Consider the following 23,093-nt stretch of genomic DNA (forward strand, 5'->3'; position numbering starts at 1 on the left):
GATTCTTTTGGGTTTATATGAAAATATGTCTACAGTCATACAGTTTCTATGCCATGCTTTCACCTGTTGCTAAATGATGATAACTCTCATATGACATTAGATATAGTTTTGGGTTTGCTAGATATAGACGAAAAAGGGGTTTCCAACAAATATGTGCATTCCGAGAATGACTGGCCTGATAATCAATGTTTACACTAAGTAAACTGTATTTATATACAATACCTTTAGATGTAATATGTCCACTGTGGAAATCTCCTGTGTCGTAGTAGATATTGATTCGTCCTCCCGAGCCACCACCGCCATATCCTAACCCATTTCCACCGTTGGAGGCGATGGTACCTGTACCTGAAAAGGTTTCACAACGTATCCACAATCCACCACCACTTCCTCCCCCACCATTTGATCCCTGTAGATGATAAAATATGACATTTCCTCGTATAAAACAGAGGTCACTATTTTAAAAAAAGTTATTTCTCCGACTTGGAAAACATTGTCTTTGTGACTCAAACCCTACATCGATTTCTGTTCGTCAATTGATGTTCGATTCAAGCTTATCTATATTTCTTACTAATATTTCACGGATATCACGTTTACATGTTATATCAACATTTATATATTACTCAAGGGTTATATACAGCTTTGTTTAACTCCACTTATGTACATCGATCAACAATAAATCAGCCAGCCAGCCAGCCAACCAGCCAACCAGCCAGCCAGCCAGCCAGCTAGTCAGTCAGTCAGTCAGTCAGTCAGTCAGTCAGTCAGTCAGTCAGTCAGTCAGTCAATTAATCAATCAAACTCGAGCTACAGCCAGACACACATCAGAATAGTACATCTGTTATCAAAACTATGGTATTGGAAATATCAACTTACAGCAGCATTTTCAGCATTAAGGCTGATGTGACCATTAAAAGTAAAAGTGTTCCGTATCCATATGTGTAGCCGACCCCCTCCTCGTCCGCCAGATCCACTAGCACTACCACCACCACTACCCCATTCAATTTCAGTATCTTGAAAAATATCTCCATATGGCATGTTTGATGCTAGAGTACATGCTGTCGATACCGATGACCGACAACCTCGTCCACCACGTCCACCATAACTTGCTCCCGATCCACCGTTGGTAACCGATGTAGATCCAGCACCTTTCATTGTGGGAGATAGAATGAACGGAACGCACTTTGACTGAATTAGTCACAGCAATTATTTACGCACTGTCTGTCTGCATGTATGTCTGCATGCATGCATGCATGCATGTATGTATGTATGCATGCATGTATGTATGTATGTATGTATGTATGTATGTATGTATGTATGTATGTATGTATGTATGTATGTATGTATGTATGTATGTATGTATGTATGTATGTATGTATGTATGTATGTATGTATGTGCATTAAGTATTTCCTTTGTGCGGCCATTCGTTGAATATCACAACCTTTACAGAAAATAAATGACTTCATGTTACTGTAAACCATCATAAAACGTAAAAGTAAAATAATGTTACCTACCAGGACCTTTGTCATTGGAGTAACCACCTCCATCGACATTAATTCCCCCACCACTTCCAATCGATGCGAGTGGTGACTGGAGATGGATAGATCCACCTCTCAAGATACCATTGACTGTTATCATAACTTCTACGAGTAAATGTGAGTAGGGTGCACCAAGATCAGTGCCAGCTATCGGACCTTTATGGTCTATGTTGACGTCACCACCAGGGTTGATTAACATGGTTCCACTTATTAAAGGAGTTTCTTCATAAAATGGTGTAAACGACTGCACACTACCAGAGACAGAAATATCATTAATATACCAGGTTCCATTAGGCTCAAAGGTCATCATACCATCTTCTCCGACTGTCAGAAATTGCCATCCGTCGACATCAGAGAGCAGACCACCGTGGAATTCTCCATTCACAGTCAGATTTCTGAGATGAAATGTCGATGGTTCTCCCGAAGACCATTGCCTGTTACTATGGTCCCCAGCTGAGGTATCAAGCTTCATGTATCCATCTATTGTTATCGATGTTGTCTTTCCGTCTGAATTTGTCCTTCCAAGGAATGTGACTGGTTTCTTTACTTCCATTCGACCAGTACTTCCTACGATCAACACGTTGACCTCTTCATCAGTTGCAGGGTTAAAAATCATGGTTCCATTAACTACCAACTCTAGTGCACTGAATGATAGGTTTTGTGCTGTGAAGATGCCATCCAGTGTGATATAATCAGCATACAACGACGAATAGGTGAGGTTGCTTCGTTCAGAGCCTTCGTAATTCCCACTGTCTATTGTAATACTGCCACCAGCGTTCTCAGTGAAATACCTACAGTATGGCGTATCTCTTCCCTTGAAGATGACTGGATTCAGAATATCAACTGTTCCAGATATTGTGACTTTGTTCACCGAAATCTCTGAGTTGAACGATTGCAGAGAAAACAGTCCAGTCGGTCCAACTGTCAGTTCATCCCAGCCTAGTCCATTAGTGACTCCACCAGCATGAAAGTTCCCATTAATCTCAACTATCTCAGAAAAAACGTGTGAGGCCTCTTCTCTCCAGTCTCCCCTGACACCACCGTTTGTGTCAAGAAGGATATTTCCTGAATTTCCAACTTTTACAAAGTGACACAAAACTTCGTCTGTTCCTTGGATTACAGATGGATTCAATATCTCCATAGTGCCAGATTTGACATCGATATTGTTGCATCGAAATTCATCTTCTGATTCGAACTTAAAGTTTGCATTATCACCGTCAACAACTAGAGTGTCCCATCCTTGTATTTCCTCTGTGTTATCTGATAAGAGGCCAGCTAGGAATACGCCTCGAATAAAGACTTGGTGGGCGATTACGATTGAAACATTCGACCAACTTCCTCTAACTCGACCTGCAACATCAAAATGAACAGCTCCTAATTGTCCTATGCTGAGTGATCTCACTCGGTGTACATTAGCTAAAGTCCCTTCCATTCTCACTGGATTTTGCAAAATCATCATACCATTGACAGTGATTTCGTCCACCTTGAATGAGCCGTTAGATGTAAAATTAAAAATGCCACCATCACCAACTACAAGCGTCTCCCAACCATCTCCACCATTCAGTGTTTTCATTTGAAGTTGCCCATCAATGTCGACAGTTTTAGCAAAGATATTTGAAGTACTGTCCATTCCAATATGATCTGTGTTGGTATCAATGAGTAGACTACCACCACTACCTATGTTAATTGAATTACACCTTATTTCATCTTTCCCAAGAATGTTAATAGGGTTAGTTACTGCCATGATACCCTGGGTTATAGCCACATCATTGCAGTTAAAGTCATGCAAAATGGTTAGTTCAAAGAGTGCAGATGGACCGTTCATTTCCAGAAGGTCCCAGCCATACACTTCAGAGGAGTTTAGGGTTAGTATTCCAGGAAAGAAAGAACCGTGAATGTAGACAAAGCGGGCAAGAAGAACAGAACCATTGAGTCGTGTGCCAAAATTCCTACCCTGTTCATCAAAGCGAAGTTCTCCGTCGGGTCCAACAGTCAGGCTTCGCACTCTGTGCACATTGGTTGCTGTTCCTTCCATCCAGATAGCATTCTGTACCACCATTCTTCCATTTACTGTAATGTCGTCCACTTCGAACTTACTTACAGATGTGAAGTTAAAAATACCGGTATCTAAAACATTGAGTATTTCCCAACCAGATGGATAAATATCATCACCATTGTTTTTCACTGATTTTGCATGAAACTGTCCATTTATTTCAACATCTCGTATGTATAGTGAAGACCATGTCACGTCTGTTTGCTCAGTGCCATTAATCACCATGGCTTCCTCATCGGTGTCTAGATGCACAGCGCCCCCATCTTCAATATTGAAAAGAAGGACTTTCGTGTTGTAGAGTTTCCCCTCAATAATTACCTTATTTGTGATACGCAGAGCACCCCCTATTTTCCACTGGTCAAATTTCACCGGGCTTGCCATACTGATCAGTGCAGACGATTCTGAATTCATGTTGATCATTTCTCCCTGGAAAGATGATAGGCATTTAACTTCTAGAGAAGATCGTGCCTCCATAACGAGTTCTGCAAAACCACCAGCAATGTGCAGACTGTAACCACAGACGCCAGAATCATCTGATTGTTTCAGAATAACGGTTGCGTCTTCTTTGATAGTGAAAGCATTGACACGGAACTCATTTTCTGCGTATGGATACAGAATCATTTTACTGTTCTCAAACCCACCAAAGGTGAACCAATCGTGGCCGTCCAGGATGATCTGACCCCAAGCATAAAATGACCTCTGCAGTAAGGTAGTGTTACCATCAAATTCAAGTACAGCATCCTCATGAAGATGTATAGTAGACGTACTTACAGAGTCATTACCGAGATGTAGGTTACTGCCATCCGCTACGTGTAGTATAGTTGTGTCGTCACCATAAATATAGTCTGAGACTGTGGTAGGGCTGTTAATAGCAAGGTGGCCGCCATTTTGTAACGCTACCTCGTAGAACTTGTGTTGGGCAACCTGGCCTGGCTGTATCCAGGCAACACCACCTAAAGATTGAGATGAAAGTAAAAGAAGATGACGATGAAGAATTGTCAATTAAAAAAGAAATTGGTGTTTTTTAAGGAATGGTTTTTTTTTTGCTTTTATTAAAACAATTCGTTCTCAGGAGAATGTAGAATTGAATAACTTCGCGTTCAGACTTACTGGAAATAATGTATTTACGACCAATTAACCAGAATGACAATAGCGTAACAATTAGATATATGGAATTCATTCATTTCACCTTGCCACCAAGCACTGACGTGTGGTTAGGGTCATAGTTCATGACTAGTTATTGTAATTATTCATTCATTCTATATTTGTTTTTGTTTTTTATGAAAGTCTGAGAGGGCGTGGCAAATGAAGGAACATACCACTGGTTGCCAGGGCAACATCATTACAAAAAATCTCAAGGTAGACTTGTAATGGGGGCAAAATAGGTTGAAACAGACAGACATGAGAAAATGATCTGCAAAATTAAAAAAAAAATATGTAAAGATTACATTACATTAACTTTGAAGTTGAAGGAGGGAATGAACGCCATAAATGATGATAATGATATTGCACCTACCTGACTGAGTAACTTGATATTTTGTACAGTCATTTGTAACAGGTATCTATAGGAAGAAAGTTAGACATCGTAATGTATAGTGATGAGTGCCTGATATATGTAAAATTCCAATTCATGACAGACTGGTAGACAGATAGACAGAGAGAAAGGCAGGTAGACAGACAGACAGACAGACAGACAGACAGACAGGATAGCAATCCCAGTGTTTGTTTCGGGGATCGATCAGTACATAAGTCAGTAGGCAGGTAGGTAGGAAAACTAGTATTTATTTTCATGAAAATGTGCCTTTCAAGTGAAAGTCAGTAAACAACCATTTTACCTTTGGCCAATTGCCCATGTTATTAATTGCCAGTCGTTCGACAGCGCCCTCAAGTGTGTATATGGTACCAGGGCCACCCGTTTCCGCATCTTGGAAGATATAAGACAAGATTATTTATTAAAATAGTGAATGAAACGTTACCGTTACGGACGACGTTCACGACATAATATCATTTCACAAAGTGGTAAGAGAAAGTTTATCAGTAAATATTTGAAGAAACTATATAGGTAAGACTCCCCTGGGAGATTTTTTAAAATTCATTTTTAGTTTTGTAAAGGTCAAGGAAACAAAAGGTCACCATTTCTTTGAATCCATACCTGTACTCTCAATGTGTCTGTAAGTAATACTTCGTGACCTTGTGATATCAAGTTTAGAAATTCACTATTGGGCATTTTATTAGTCATAAATCCAGGTCAGCGAAATTCTGCCCACGTCAGGCATTTAGAACATTAATACACGTGACGGGGCAATTTAGCAATAATTTATTGCTTAACTATGCAAACATGAAATTCTTTCGTTTACCCTATAGCTAGTGCATGATTGACTGTAGAAGTAGGCAAAGAAGTCAACTTTCATTTTGATATCTGATGATGAAAATGAAATTCTTTCGATGCCCGAATGCTTAACATGTTTAATATAGGGACTGTGACGTCATGATGTATGTTACTGACATGTAAAACTTGGTCTACATTTGCACTCGATATGTTCAAGATTAAACGTAATAAATAATTATTTGGTTGTTTGAAATATGACATGACAGTTCGTTGGAAACTGACGTCATAAGCTTACACGTAAACAAATTTAGTATTTAGACACTTATAATGCGATGTGTCATAAGATGGCTTTAATCAAGAAATTAACGGCGCCAAAACTGACTTGTCAACGAAAGTACGACGGTCTATGTACGGCGATTAAATAGTAATGGCTAATATACCCTAGTAAAGGACAATGTACTTCAGTGGGAGATTTACACCAGTCTGGTTGGAGTGGTGGGGGTGGTGGTGGCAATAAATAACCTTTCAATATACGATTGCTCTGTAACCAGGACAGATGGACAATCAAAGATATCGATTCGAAATGTTTGATTTGTTGGGCAGAATAAGGGGACGCGGCTTCCAAATGTATTTGATGTTCAACTTACCAAACTATATTTACAGGGATTGAACCCAAATAACAAATTTCCAAAAGATAGGAAATTCAATTACCATTTGTTAATCATACAGAAAACAGGTCTAGAGATTTCAATAATGTATAGGTTTTACGATTAGTAGCTTTAGAGACCTTTATTTATAAGATTGTTTATGTGTGGTCTATAACCGTAACAAGGATTAATGTATACTTAAAGAATACATTAAATTTTAAAATAGACACTCTTACTAAAATGTTTTAAGTAAAAATCTTCAACTTACTGTGATCATCCTGGCATTCAATTTCCGGCGTTTTACCTTCAGCAACTGTCACATAATTAAAAACAAAATATAGATCATGTTGATGTTGTAATTATCAGAATTTAGTATTTGTATGTTTTGTCACGTGTGTGATATTCAACCTGTTGATTGGACACCGTATTTAATTGAACCTGTCATGTCATTTCCAGCCTAGGGACGTGACTTGTCTGAGTCATTCTCTAAACCTCTATGAGTTCATATTGGGGTATGAACCTTTAAAGTCGTAACGCTGATGTGTTACTTCGGCAGCTCTCGTATTCCTCTTACAAGAACTACCGGGGAAATACAAGCGCGCCGCCAACAGGCCAGAGTATTTAGAGAATGAGCACTGCATCAAATCTATAGGCTATGTCATGTCTACTATTAAATTCAATTGATAAAAACCTATAATGGACAAGTTTCAGACAGCCTTCGGATGGCCCTGTACAACTCATGAAGTCAATAAGGAACATTGATATTAGCCATGTCGTCAAAACTGGATACATATACCATTTATTCCACTTTTTGTGTGGCCGTGAGCTATTCAGAATATACATGTATACTTCACTTCACCTTTCTCATATCCGTATACACCCATTGCCATGGATATGTGACTTTGCCACGTCTGGGGGCGCACTCGTACTGACTTCGCTAATAAGGGTACATCCAGATAATTGATCTTGACATTATTGCCATCGACATTTCCGTCAAACTGTTTTCTTGTACCGTCAAGAGACTGCTAAATAAAACCACAATATATAAATAGATTTATATATTAAACACACACACACACACACACACACACACACAAACACCTACATGAACCAACCTCCGTGCACACACACGCGCGCGCACTCGCGCTAACACGCATCCACCCCCACATACATACATACATACATACATACATACATACATACATACATACATACATACATACATACATACATACATACATACATACACACACATACACACATACACACATACATACATACACACATACATACATACATACATACATACATACATACATACATACATACATACATACATACATGCACGCGCACACTTAAAAATGTGGTCAGTGATCAGGAAAATCTCAATGCAATATTGTTTTCTTTCAATCGAACTTATTGTTTTCATGACATTAAACCGACCAGGACAAGGCCAATAACCGCTTCTGAGAAGACAATAGCAATGTCGCCGGACTAAATAAACGTGACTGCGGTGAGTCAGTCTTAACGCATGGGTAATATGTAGAACAATATCTGTAGAACGTGTGTACTTTTTCAGATTATGCAAACTAAGAAGCCTAACCGTATTCATATCCCTAACAAGACCTAACCCTATCTTGAAAACGAATGTATATCTATTTGTGTACAGTCAGTCCCTTGTTCTACATTTCTTTTTATGGTATTCAGCTTTCGCAGTTCAGTTTCTGTAGGACGTAAGCTAAAAGGACTTTCTTTTCCAAATATCAGACGACAATCTTGGAGAGTCATAACCTTTCTTAAAGGATGTACACCCACCGTATATTGTTTGAATCCAGTACCATCGTCTACGTCAATGTAATACGTCTTTACCCATTCTTCGTCACCATTGTCTCCTTGGTAACACACCGATCCTTTGCATCCACGTGTTGCTATGGCGGTTATATAAAAATTTTCATCAAATCTGGCATCGAGATATCGATTATTGGCATCACTAGAGGGTCTCCAGTGCGTCTTCGGATTATTTTCAAGTCTACCCTTGTCGAAGATTGTACTTGAATGTTTGTAGGTATAACCCGACATGCTAGAAGCTATCTGGGTCGGGTCAGTTTCTCCATCTATAAAGTAAAATTTATCCGAAGCAGATGATTGACTGTTTGAAGGGATATCTGATTGAGTGCATTTTGTCATTCTGTTTCATTTCGTCAAATCAGAAATTGCCATTGTTTGGAATCCCATGGTAATTCTTACTTATAAATCCATTCCGTTCAAGATACAATGCAATGTATAGTGGCAACTCTTTTGACGAACTCAGTTTACTGTTACCTTAACATTTACCTCATCTAAAGTTTGGACTCAATAAGTAAAATGCTACTGTATAATAGTCTAAGAGTCCATTATCAGTTCTACACACGTGTATGCGACAGCTTTTGCACAAAGAAACCAACCGGTCAGATTTGAATAAGGGTGTCAGTATTTAATTCAGATATTTCTCATCGTAAGACCTTAAAAATAATGGGTCTGTCAGTCGGTCGGTCGGTTATAAAGTAAAAAGATAACTGTACTAAGTGTCTGAGTACATGTTGGAGATAATTTCAATTTATAATCATACTTTAACTATCTAAATGATTAAGAAATGACAAGTAAAGTAAGATGGAAACTTTGAACTAACTGTTTTAAAGTTCCCAAATTTCATCAATAAATCATATTGCGCTCGTTATCGTACAAATCATTTTATGAAATGCTGCCGTAGAGGGTGTAAATCTTTTAATCGTTTCACTAGCTTGAGGAAATACAGGAATTGTTGGGTCATGAAAAACATAATTAAGTATGACCCCCCCTAATAGAGGTGTTGAATAGCTATATATAATTGGACTTGCCAAAAAATGAATCTACGGGTTCAAGAATTACACATTTCATTGATACATACCCGGTCTCCCACCATATGCAAGAGTATCACCAGCAAACAAACAGTCGTTACATTTGAGAGAGATTCGTCCGCCAGAACCTCCTCCTCCTCTACTTCCACCTCGGCCACCGACTGCAGAAATACGTCCAGCACCTGATATATCCGGGGACCAGAGAAAGATACTCCCACCAGCACCGCCACCACTCGTAGATCCAGTTGCATCACCACCATTTGCTGATATGGTGCCCTCGATCTCGATGGAGTTATTACCGACGATAAAGAGAACCCCACCACCAATACCACCGTTGGCGCCCCCTCCTCCACTGCCTCGATCTCCTGGTTGGGTAACGTCACCGTAGCTGTTTGCATCGCCTGATGATAAGTACGAGGACGTTGGTCGGCCACCTCGTCCACCATGGCTTCCTGTATGGAAAACAAATACATTACAATTACATGTATTTAGTAGTGTCAACGACTTTAACGTAATTTTTTACAAGAACAATGTTATCAATGTAATCATTTCTCTCGACTTTTTGACTTAGAGAATGTGTTCTTCTTACTATAAGACACCGCTTACTCATTGCACACATCTATAATATTACAGACTATAATATTAATTCTTATAAAAAATACTGTATGCATGTAATTCTTACAAGATGGGATATATATTTATTCAGACTGAGTGTACTATTAACGGTATTCCATAAATAATTGTTGAACTGCTATTCATTGTTGTGACATAGAGAGAGAGAGAGAGAGAGAGAGAGAGAGAGAGAGAGAGAGAGAGAGAGAGAGAGAGAGAGAGAGAAACAGAGAGACAGACAGGCAGAGAGAGAGAGACAGACAGTCAGACAGGCCGACCGACCGACCGACCGACCGACCGACAGACAGACAGACAGACAGACAGACAGACAGACAGAGGCAGAGACAGAGACAAACATAGTGAGAGACTGTGTGTGTGTTTATGAAATAAAGATAGTTGTGAGATTGTGTGGGGAGAGGGGGCTGTCTGTCTGTCTCTCTGTCTGTCTGTCTGTCTGGCTGTCTCTCACATTGTATATTTCCTTGGTTTGTTGTTTAGTTTTTTACATCTCCCAAAGAACCCTCACACTAGTAAATATTGTCAAAGCACACACCCGCTATTCATTCGTATTACTAATCAATAATCATAGTAAACGAAAATAAGATTCTACATTGGAATAAAAATGTACACTGAAGTAGCACCTCGTGATGGAATTTAGGACCTATTGTTGTACGAGTTAAATCATTGATTAATAATAACTTAAAGGTAATAAATCATTCAACTTTTCCTTTTCAACTTCCTAGTATTTGTTGTCAATGGAGACCAGGCACACTGGTGATACGTCATTTTTGGACAACTTCCAATGACACCTTCTGGATGCCAACTGTGGTTTCTAAACACAAAGTTTCTCAATCAGCACAGAAAGTTGTTCATCCAATCAGTGAACCCCAGTTGCTATAGTGATTTAAACAGTGTATAAGTTTGTGTGATTGATCAAAGACATGGTATTAATGACTGTGTGGGTGGCTGTGGATGAATGTTAAATCACATCTCATACATCTCAGGACTTCTAGAGTAACGACTTTGACTACAGACTGTGAGTGAAGGTATAAATCGTAACGATACTGTATAGGAAAGGTATAAATCGTAACGATACTGTATAGGAACTAGACTAATTGTCCCCACGCCTTACACATTGTGTACAATGCAAGTCATAACTTTTGATTTTTAGCACAACTGAAAACTGAAGTATTCAATGCAGTAAGGCTTTAGCCGTCACAAAATGTATGTGTATGTGTCTGTGTCTGTGTCTGTATGTGTGTGATAGACAGACGGACGGACAGACGGACGGACGGACGGACGGACCGACAGACAGAGAGAGAGAGAGAGAGAGAGAGAGAGAGAGAGAGAGAGAGAGAGAGAGAGAGAGAGAGAGAGAGAGAGAGAGAGAGAGAGAGAGAGAGAGGGGTGGGGGGGGGGGGTGGCGTGGTGGAAAGCAGCAATCCCGGGGCGACTACGCTTTGCTGATGAACAAAACGTATTGAATGCTCATTCAGTTCATCTGTGCACAAGCTTTAGACACTAGTGTGTATTTTAGCAATGCCCAGTTTGAAATTTGTGGCTTCAGGCTGTACTTTGGCAAACACCGCATTATCATAAAGTTTGTTTACACAAAGTGATTAATTTCTCTTCTGATTTGGGGACAAAAGCGAAAGATCATGTTAAGACATGTCCACGCGTTCTTATGTTTGGAGTGTCACCTGTCCTCTTGCCCTGCAACTAAACCTGTATCTCATCTTATGTACTTCAAAGAGGTAAACAAGCCACGTTGTAAATATCTTGACTTAAAGTAATGTCGTATTGTTTCTGCCCTATTATGTTAACCCAATGATGTTTAGAAAGTAATCATTTTATAAATGCAAGTAACTTATATTTTAAGAAGGCGAGTTATACCCCTTGTAAGAGTACATGATCTGACAAATGATCTCCAGAGTCCTCAATCGATAGCGGCCAATTTAGGACAAGGTATGACTAGACAAACTTGCACCAGCTTGGATGTCTATAAATAGACCTGACACCACACGATGTCGAAACTGACGTTAACATACAATGTAACATATTGTGTTTAGCCTATAGCAGTCATTTAATTATTGCTTTCATCGGCATCTTAATCAACAAATCGATCTCGGTCATCGCAAGACGTCCCAGAAGTATGAAGACAAAGTTTAATGTCACAGAGACATAGCGTTACGTGAAGGGGTGAGATTCACTCTAAACGTTCATATTTATGAGGGCGATACTTAAAAATACCACAATTTAAATCTGAACATCTAAGTATATGACAGCTTCGTTATTGTTGACGAATAGTCACGTGGACGGAGATGATGGTGGTGGTGATGATGATGATGATGATGATGATGATGATGATGATGATGATGATGATGATGATGATGATGACGGTTGTGATATTGAGGACGACAACGACGACGATGCGGATCGAAGAGAACGAATATGATGACATATATAGTAAATTACAATGGAACCCAGTTGAGATACCAATCGTCATCTGGTTTGATAATAATCTTACTAACGTTGTAATAGTTTGTTATCGTCAAGCTTGACAGTTAGTTTGGTCACAGACAGACAGACAGACAGACAGACAGTCAGACAGACAAACAGTCAGACAATTAGACAGACAGACAGTCAGACAGACAGACAGTCAGACAGACAGACAGACAGACAGTCAGTCAGACAGACAGACAGACAGACAGACAGACAGACAGACAGACAGACAGACAGACAGACACACATGCATACACATACATACATACATACATACATACATACATGCATACACACACCCGGAGTCTGTGTTGTCCTGTTCTACAGTGTTTGGAAGGAAATTCATAGCTTTGTTGGTTGGTAATATCTAAATGAGAACTATAAAGATTTAGGCGTACGCGTATTAAAGTTATTTTATTGTGATATATAATAATATTGTAACTATGGTAACTACATCGACCTCTACTAATTCATCAGCCATAACGTGATATAGTGTACGTCGAATATAAAACGTTAGATTGATAATAATATGGTTGACAATAATAACAATTTTGTATCCGTTTGTCACATTTGGTTATGATAATTGACTTAATTCCCCTGTTGGAACACTATAAATAATTCCATACGATGTAGTTTCTAATATGCGATGACAGATTAATAAAATTTTACACCCAGTGTGCTGACATGAAATACTCACACGAGATCGAAATATGGATTTTTTATCCTGTGCTGTGTGGGATTATTTTTCTTATGCCCTCTTTATTCTGGCAAAAACAAACTTGCGCTTTGCAACATACATGTAGTGTGAGACCATATCGACCCAAGTTGTCTCCCACTCTAAGACTACCAGGACGAGAGAAAAATAATAATTTCTATTGTTTTGCATTTTGTTGGTAACTAAGCTATCATTCCATCCTTATCTTTTATACTTAGGTGCCTATTTTAAAACATTTGCAACGCTTTCGAAGAACAAACGTCAAAAAAGAGAACGTGGAATTCTAAACTTGTAGACTAGACCACAGGTCCCATTTTAAGAAATCCCGAATTTCTCCAAATTATGAATCTTCGTGATTGTATGACCACTGAATGGAATTTTGAAGGGGAATTTGCTGTATATAAACATTGGCATAGAGAAGCCATCGCTCGAAATGTCTGTTTAACCGTCACGGTGCTACTTTACAATGAGTGATATTACTTCAAATACATTACACGATCATTTGTTTTGAGTTTTCTTCATTGACCTTGGGAGTGTTTAGAAATAAAATCGACACTGTTTTTCTCTGTAAGACATTGAATCTATAATGCCAAAACGTGACCAAGTTAAATATTGTATATTCCATCAAACACCTTTTTATGTATTCCGTAAAATCAAAGTGAGAAACTGCCTAGGGTGAAATAAGCAATTCAAATAAATTAAATCCAATTTATGTATGTTACCATGACTAAAAACAATTTGTATTATCAATTATTCATATCATAGCATAAATAATTTTGACTACAGAGTGACAAAATTTCAAGTCGCATACCGCATATTATCTTTGTTTTGTGGATTTAGTCTTGGATTTCCATCGTCGCAAACCACAACCTCTTTTACGGCACCGTCCAAAACGCGCCGTCGTTATTTCGCAGTGAAATAACAGCTCTGGTTTGCGAGAATGTGTTTTTTTTTGTATCAAGAAATGATTGCCAGGACGTAAAGATACAGAAAAGAACAAACAACTCTTTGTTCCAGTAAGGAACAATGGCCAATACATCACTCACAGAGTTTATTTTCAAAAGTTTTGAAACCACCAATTTTACGCATTGCAACTCTAATGTGAAGGATATGTCATTTGTTTGCCTTATATGGTAGTGAGATACGTATGCTGCAATGATATACCCGGACCCTCTTACTTCACGACAAAAGGCACCAAAGTGAAAGTTGTTGGGCCATGATAAATAAAGCCGGAAGGAAATTGCAATATGTCATCTTTGTAAATGTATCACTCATTAAAGGAAAAAGAAAGTAACCTAAATAACAAAAGCTGTAAACAGAGCAAGAAGCCTGGAGCACTAAGACTTTGTGGCTCTAGTCACGCACAAGTAGAGAAAGCATAAATGTTGACAACATACATATGGAGGAAATAACATTACGTACATACAAATTTATAGCTAAAATGATGTAGGCTTGGTGTTTCACTATGGGAAATTACAGCTAAAATGATGTAGGCTTAGTGTTTCACTATGGGACATTACAGGTAAAATGACGTATTCTTGGTGTTTCACTATGGGACATTACAGCTAAAATGATGTAGGCTTAGTGTTTCACTCATGGGACATTACAGCTAAAATGATGTAGGCTTGGTGTTTCACTCATGGGTGATGTAGGCGTGGTGTTTCACTCATGGGACGTTACAGCTAAAATTATGTAGGCTTGGTGTTTCACTCATAGGACGTTACAGCTAAAATTGTGTATGCTTGATGTTTCACTCATGGGACTTTAGCTGAAATGATGTAGGCTTGGTGTTTCACTCATGGGACATTACAGCTAATATTATGTAGGCTTGGTGTTTTACTCATGGGACATTACAGCTAAAATGATGTAGGTTTTTTGTTTCACTCATGGGACATTACAGCTAAAATTATGTAGGCTTGGTGTTTCACTCATGGGACTTTACAGCTAAAATGATGTAGGCTTGATGTCTTACTCATGGGACATTACAGCTAAAATTATGTAGGCATACATACATACATACATAATACATACATACATACATACATACATACATACATACATACATACATACATACATACATACATACACACAGACACACACATACATACATACATACATACATACATACATACATACATACATACATACATACATACATACATACATTTATAGTGATGATTGTCTCTATGGTAACGCCTCTCATACCGTACATGTACTATTTATGAAGTAGTGAACTGTTAGTGTAAAAGTATGCCATTGCCCGAAATCAAAACTCAAGTGCGGACTGTACAAACGGATCCCGGACACGAAAGGTACCAAATCTATGAGTGTCGGCCAAATACCGACCGTTACTAAAGTGAATTGTGAAATGAATTTCTTTATGGCATGATAAGGCAACATTAATTTATTGACAACAGAGGCAATGGACATTCCTTTAAATTCATTTGGCATATAACAGAGGAATTGCCACGGACGATAGAAATTCGACGGTATCGTGTATGGATAGATAGATAGATAGATAGATAGATAGATGGATAGATAGATAGATAGATAGATATTTTGTAAACATCGATCGTAATACACTTTAGAATGGGCCCAGGTTATTTATTTGAGCCTCATATTGTAAAATATCACGTACTCTATAAGTGCTTATTAACAAAGAAGTTTTTATCTTTTAACCTAATTTCGATTGTGGTATCCAGGTATTTTTTTACCATGAAAGGTATTTGCCTGATACATTGTCAAATCGATTGTAAAATATGGGCAAATAAGGCCACTCTACCTTGTTTTCTGTTTCACGCTGTGTTACGGTGACATTGAACATGAATTTTTCGTTAAATATAGCCACGATTTTTCAAATTTTGTGAGGTAATACATGGTTCATATATTTGAGTCGCCAGTAATAACGTTCAACTTTCACTTCAAAGACAACTAAAGGCCCAGGGAGCTGAATTGAAATCGCTAACCAACAGCTTTCAGAGATCGAGAGAGGTGATAGACTGACCTTGAACTTTCTAAAGTCAACTTTCACCAAACCACATGATAGTGATAGAAGCAGAAACAAAATCAATTAACAGACGACTCGAATATATAGTTTTCTAACATTAAACTGAATAGGTTAATTTTCATTTCTATGTTTGGCAGTGTTTTTCACATATCTACGAAAGAAAAATACATGTATTATCAAGTTGAATGTATGTCTTCTGAGAGACGAGTACTATCCTACATACGTTCTCATACATTTTGCCAGTATTTGTCAAAACAAGCTCTGCAAATATATGCCTTATAGTATGCCAAGCTGTACATATCTTATTATACGAATAAGCAAGTGATATCACAAACTCAACCTGGTTGATTCATTGTAGTATATTACCAAATATAGGCAGTATATGACCAAATATAGGCAGTATATGACCAAATATAGGCAGTATATGACCAAATATAGGCAGTATATGACCAAATATGGCCAATGGACTTGACAGATAATGGATACTCCTTCATACCAATGTCTATGAATCCATGTACCGTTTCATGCAACTTGAATATGAATTACGAATTGTATTTATATACACTTTTATTGCACATTTCTTAGAAATATCATAGTTGTTGAAAATATTCATTCGTTTCGTCACCTTTGAACTAAAATTTTGATATTATTTCCATTGTATAAGAAAATATTGTTGCATGTTCCCTTACAGAATAAAGTGGATATTTGATGAACCGTTTATGGTGGGCAGTCGCCTAATGTATCTTTCGTGTGGTCCATTCCAATGTTTGTCGTGCCCCCCCCCTGTCCATTCCAATGTTTGCTGTGCCTCTCCTGTGGTCCATTCCAATGTTTGCCGTGCCTCCCCTTTCAGAGAATCGTACCTTCAATTGGCGTACGTAAATTTGCTGTAAAAGTCTCACATTGTTGTCTGTAAGATCATGTAAATTATTTGACAATAATATAACTGTACAAATCTGTCTTTTGTGATTGCCGATGATCGACAGAAAATAAAATTATTGCAGCAACTCAGACAGGTGCATCCAATGAAGCTGTTCGCGCGAAATGCTGTTCGTACATGGTTTTCCGGAGATTTATATGTACATTTACAAAATGTACATCAGATTTATATATACCTTTACATTTACAAAATGTACACCAGATTTAAATGTTTTTCACTGAAAGCTATTTAGATTCGATAAACTGAAAAATAGCCACTTTATCTATGTCAATTACAACTTTAGAACCATACCAATACTTGTTCCCCATATTTTTTATTCTGTCATCCCTTCGCTTGCAATAAAATCGAAAATTATGACTTGTACACAATGTGTAAGGCATGGAGACAATGTAGAAAGTGTCCTTGGAAGTTATCCAAAAATGACGTATCACCAGTGTGCCTGGTATCCGTTGACAACAAATACTGGGAAGTTGAAAAGGAAAAGTTGAATGATTTATTACCTTTAAGTTATTATTAATCAATGATTTAACTCGTACAACAATAGGGTCCTAAATTCCATCACGAGGTGCTACTTAAGTGTGGAATCTCATTTTCGTTTTACTATGGTGATTATTGATTAGTAATAAGAATGTATAGTGGGTGTGTGCTTTTACAATATTTATGAGGGTTCTTTGGAATTGGAAGATGTAAAAAAAATTAAACAACAAGGAAATGTACATTGCTAGAGACACACAGACAGCCCCCACCCCCACACATCACATCACATCTTACTTCATTTCATAAACACACGCATATACACACCGACTCTCTCCCCCTCTCCCTCTGTCTCTGTCTGTCTGTCTGTCTGTCTGTCTGTCTGTCTGTCTGTCTGTCTGTCTGTCTCTCCCTCTCTCTGTCTCTGTCTGTCTGTCTGTCTGTCTGTCTGTCTATCTGTCTGTCTGTCTCTATCTCTGTGTGTGTGTGTCTCTGTCTCTGTCTCTCTCTGTCTCTCTGTCTCTCTGTCTCTCTCTGTCTCTCGCTCTCTCTCTCTCTCTCTCTCTCTCTCTCTCTCTCTCTCTCTCTCTCTCTCTCTCTCTCTCTCTCTCTCTCTCTCGTGGTTTGTGATCTGAGGCTGATGTATGACACTTTTAAGCCTGATTTATGAATTGTTTGAACAGAAACATCAAGTTCTCGCTGAGATATTTTGTACACTACTGAGAGATGGTATTTTACGAATATCGTGTTTGGTTTATTTAGTACGTTCCACCCTTGGATTGGCCATGTATGTCACCACCACCATTTCTGTACTCTAAATTCAGAGTTATAATGGTTTTCCCTTGCTTTCTGACAGGAACGCGTGACATGATACACGGTGCCTTCATTTGTTTGTTTTTGTAGTTGAATATGTCACTTCTTTATAATTACACAATTCTAGTTTGTGGCATCTGTATTCTCTCATACTAAAACGTTAATGCGTACAAGACATTTACTTCTATACAAAACCATACAAATGGCATGAAGCAAAGTTACACGTGTAACATTTTCTACGATTAAATTCAAATAGTTAATTAGATGTCATTCCTAATATTTTTATTCGTTAAGCCTAGGAAAATACTCGTGACCTAAGGAACCCTGTCATTACGAGTCGAAAGGCGAGTATTGACACACCCTTATTTGGTCACGAGTATTTTCTAATTGATTGAAGAAAACTATTAGGGAATTACACCACTTCAATCATAGTTTTTTAATATTGGGAAAGAATAATGCCGACTTGGAACGTTTTTACCCAAATTTCGAACACCTTAGAATATTTGACATACTGTAGACACGGGTTCTCGTGTAAAACGACCAATGTACTATCAGCCTGAACGATCCAGTCGTTCCTTCTTCGTATGTAATGCACTCTCAAGTGTATGGATACATTTGTACATAAGCGGACCAACCGCTAGACCTTTCAGACTACCTATGTCATCCATATTTTTGCACTTGGTTTGTGCATGGTATTCTTATCAGTACATCTACGACTGGGAAGCTAAACGTGAAATACTAGATAATTTATTATACTCTTTCATCAATAGCTTAGAGAAGAATATCATAATTTACCACTATTAAGCTGAACTTCGGTTTGTTTTCCACTTCAAATATCGTTTCCTAGCAATGTCGTGTTTCATTGATCAAGATGACCCAATTTCTATAATTTATCGGGGTAAAATGTATAGACTCTATATAAATAATGACATAAACCAAACAAAGTCAGCCGAGTAAACTTAAGGAGGGTACCCGTTAAGAAATTTGTAGGCGAAACTCATGGTAAACTCATTATTTAAGAAACCACGTTTGACCTATACGGATAAGTCATCACTGGTAACATGATGTTGAATTTTGACTAATAGCTTGCATTCTCATCTCAGCAAATGAGTACAGTGACATGGCAAAAGTATGTGACCTTTGACCTCCTCTGTGTAATAACACCTTGGTTTTTAAACTGCTCTTGGCAATATGTGACGACATAATCAAACTATAGTTAGACAACTACTTAACAATTCGAAGACTTTGTCAAGACATGTCTAAATATTTCATGCCTTACAATGGATACACTATAATTATACAGTCTGTAAAGTAAGATACAGGTCGTCGATACTGAAAAACAAGCCAAACTTTGTTCGATTTTCTCTTTTAATATAGCATTATCATACAATATACGATCTCTTTAGAACTTCAGATGGTTTCAGATTGAATTGAATGCTTTGGCATCAAGTTCAAGTTTAAATGGAAAGGATTTTTAATAACTACAGAAAACTGCATAACTTGAATCACTATGATTATGCGTTTCTTTTTTCAATATTGTAGTAGTCATCTGGAATGCACATGTATTGTTACAGATATAACACTATATTGCGCAGCATAGTTAGTGGTACGAATTTTCAATAGTCTGATCTACCGCCACAAATGTTGGCGAGACACAGTCCAAGCTATGTGAAGCATGAAATTGGTGTCCTTACAAGATATTACAACAACAGGTGCTGTTTTCAACTGAATTGTGTTTTAAAATAGATTAAATTCTGGAAGTGTGTTAACGACATACTTATCTACGTCCCTTGACCCATTGCCATGATTGGTGATTTACGACTTCTTGGTAATTTGAGACGGAGTGCCCTATCAGCACACACAATGCATGCAATGTGTTGTACAAAAAGACAATATTAGTTGTGTACAATCATAAGTTATATCTACTACTAAACTAGATTAAAATCGATCTCATTGAAGATTTTCCAGTTACTGTCGCGCGTTTATGTTTACACGTATTGATCATAACTAATTACTTCTTGGTATATCTTCATGAACAAAGAATTATTCGGTTAGTGGGCTAGAGCACGTGACGAAATGCACCGTGGGTCTAAAATTGGTGGAAACAATACTATAGATGCATATTGTTATGCACTTAAGTCACTAACCTCTGCGGTTCATACAAGTTTTTTTTTTCTGTGGTAAACAAAACTCGTTGTCACGGCAACACGACCTAAGCCATGACATACCACCTGCCCACGAGTGTTTGCCGACACGCACTGTTGCTCATTCGAGAGAAAAGTCCAAACTCACATTAGCCGTACACAGCATAGCGAATCGTTAACTTTGTGCAACACGGTAGTACGCAGCATCAGATACATTGTAAAGACCAGACGTGCTTCTACGGTATGGGGAGCCCTGACCGAGACTTTACCCCTCTTATATAAGAACTTTGACAGGAGCTGAAACAACAGTGGCTAAGTTCTTTTTGAAGTTTCATACTTCGTTGTTGGTTAGAAAAAAGATGCTGTGACTAATTAATAGTCAAACTTTCATTGATTTCGACTAGGGTGAAAACAGCCAATTTTGTGGAGGAAAAGAATTGGACAAACCATCATAATATAAAGTATGTTGCATACATCTCATGTTTACTAAATCTTTTGTAACTCGCACCCTCTACGTTCGAACACAACAGGTATTTATATTCTTAAAGCATAAACAACAGGGTATCGCTATTGAAGGTTAGGCTTGCGTCATCAAACCATTTCACACAGATGACGTAGCTATACATTTCATATTAACGACATTTTAATACTGTAATATCAGCGTAATAGCTTATTGACTCACGACCTTTGGAATTAGGCAAAGTCTCTGCAATATAGACAGTAACTTAGGTAATCTTACACAACTTGATAAATGCTGTTAAACCATAAACAGCCACTGTCTATAGTTAAACCTTGAAGGTGACCTGAACATGAAGGAAATGCCCTTGGATGTGTGGTAAATATATGTATATATTTGGATTGGTGTAATGTTTAACCTCGTCAATTGACACAACACTGAAAGGTCTCAAAGGTTTACATGTAATAAACTCGAATATTGCCATTAAGCCTAATAAAAACATTGCATGGTTCCGATAACGCTCAATTGTAGAATAGGTGGGTAGGTAGATGTTTTATTTTATTTTATTATTTTTTTTTTCTATGTGAGTGTCTAGGTCAGGTTTTCCATTGCTTCCTCGAATACGTAAAATGTTTAGGAGCGGTAGTGAAAAGCTAGGTGGGGTCGGGTATCCGGAACCAAATTATGTTTTAGGCCTTATAATATCTAGATAATAAAAAATGTATATTTAGATATAGTAGTCGCGCTGACGTAATTAATAAGATTATCTACGGTATAATACCTGATTAGTGTTGTTTGTTTGAAAAGGCTTTTACGAGATAGTTATGGCATTGAGACTAACCTTGGACCACTCTACTTCATTTGACAAGGCAAACATGTTAAGATACGTAAGATACAAACATGACATACCTTTACACTAATCAGACCACTAAATAGATAGTGGTCTGAGCTTTACACTGTACATTACATCATAGTTCATACATACATACATACATACATACATACATACATACATACATACATAAACACATGCACGTACGTACGTACGTACGTACAGACAGATAGACAGACGCACGCACGCACACGCACTCACTCACATGACCAGTGTTGCCATGATGTAAGCTGTATACATGTAATAGCCTCGTCCTCACATGATTCATCGTCATACAGTCTACTACTCCGACAACAACACAACATCCTCGCTATGAAGGGTGCAGCACACAGATAACATTTCCGTCTATGTACTAGACTGCAATATTTTGATGTGTATGTACCAAACTACAGACAACTAACTAGATGTGTTAGTTGTCTGTGACCAAACTAAACCTAGTTTAGATCACAGTACAATGGATAATGTACAAATAATTACATTAAAGCATGTCACAAAATCAGACGTTTGATTTGCACTTTTCAAACTTACCTAAGTTTGGAGATGTACGTGTATCGGCTCCAATTCGGCGAAACGCCTCAATAAACATCAATGTACGCAATTAATTTTGTTTAGTGGTGAGTAAGTAAAATCTACCTGGGTTCACCATATATTGCATCGGGGTGCACCACTAAATGGCCGACAGGGACTTATCTTGGCGTCATTTACTACCTCAAGAAGCTCTCAACACCAAGGCTGGTACAAAGTGTAGAAAAACCTTTGCAGCTTTCATTGGATTTCCCTTTTTATTATCTTTCTCTCTCTCTGTTGCAAGATTCCCAAATCTTTACAAAATAATGTTTTTAATCAGTGGTATTTTACTTATTTTTATTAACAAAATTCTATATTCTCAAAATCCGATCAATCTCAGTGTTGTCATTTGCCTGTACGTATACGGGTGATCAGTACATGTTAGGGTTAAGGGAAATACACTGGTATACATATAGTGTGCTACTGTTTGAAGGAGGAGACTTGGCCATGACAGGGTCGTTACAATGTAAGGACGCATGGATGACCTCGGCCAAAACAAACGATAAAGTAATGAAGTTTACAAATGTA

General features: G+C 37.9%; 1 protein-coding gene across 1 annotated transcript in view; it reads right to left on the reverse strand.

The window, feature by feature from the left end:
- The window catches only part of LOC144444889 (uncharacterized), a 112,561-nt gene that overhangs the window by 82,517 nt on the left and 6,951 nt on the right, over positions 1–23,093 (reverse strand). Inside the window, exons 2-11 of the mRNA XM_078134440.1 lie at positions 9,492–9,893; positions 8,381–8,679; positions 7,425–7,590; positions 6,834–6,878; positions 5,425–5,513; positions 5,106–5,151; positions 3,490–4,542; positions 1,513–2,886; positions 874–1,145; positions 223–406 (exon numbers count right to left, since the gene is read on the reverse strand). Of these exons, the coding sequence (XP_077990566.1) occupies positions 223–406; positions 874–1,145; positions 1,513–2,886; positions 3,490–4,542; positions 5,106–5,151; positions 5,425–5,513; positions 6,834–6,878; positions 7,425–7,590; positions 8,381–8,679; positions 9,492–9,893 (3,930 nt within the window). The remainder of the gene's footprint in view (positions 1–222; positions 407–873; positions 1,146–1,512; positions 2,887–3,489; positions 4,543–5,105; positions 5,152–5,424; positions 5,514–6,833; positions 6,879–7,424; positions 7,591–8,380; positions 8,680–9,491; positions 9,894–23,093) is intronic.

This window comes from Glandiceps talaboti, chromosome 13 (genome assembly GCF_964340395.1).
Source record: "Glandiceps talaboti chromosome 13, keGlaTala1.1, whole genome shotgun sequence".
NCBI lineage: Eukaryota > Metazoa > Hemichordata > Enteropneusta > Spengelidae > Glandiceps > Glandiceps talaboti.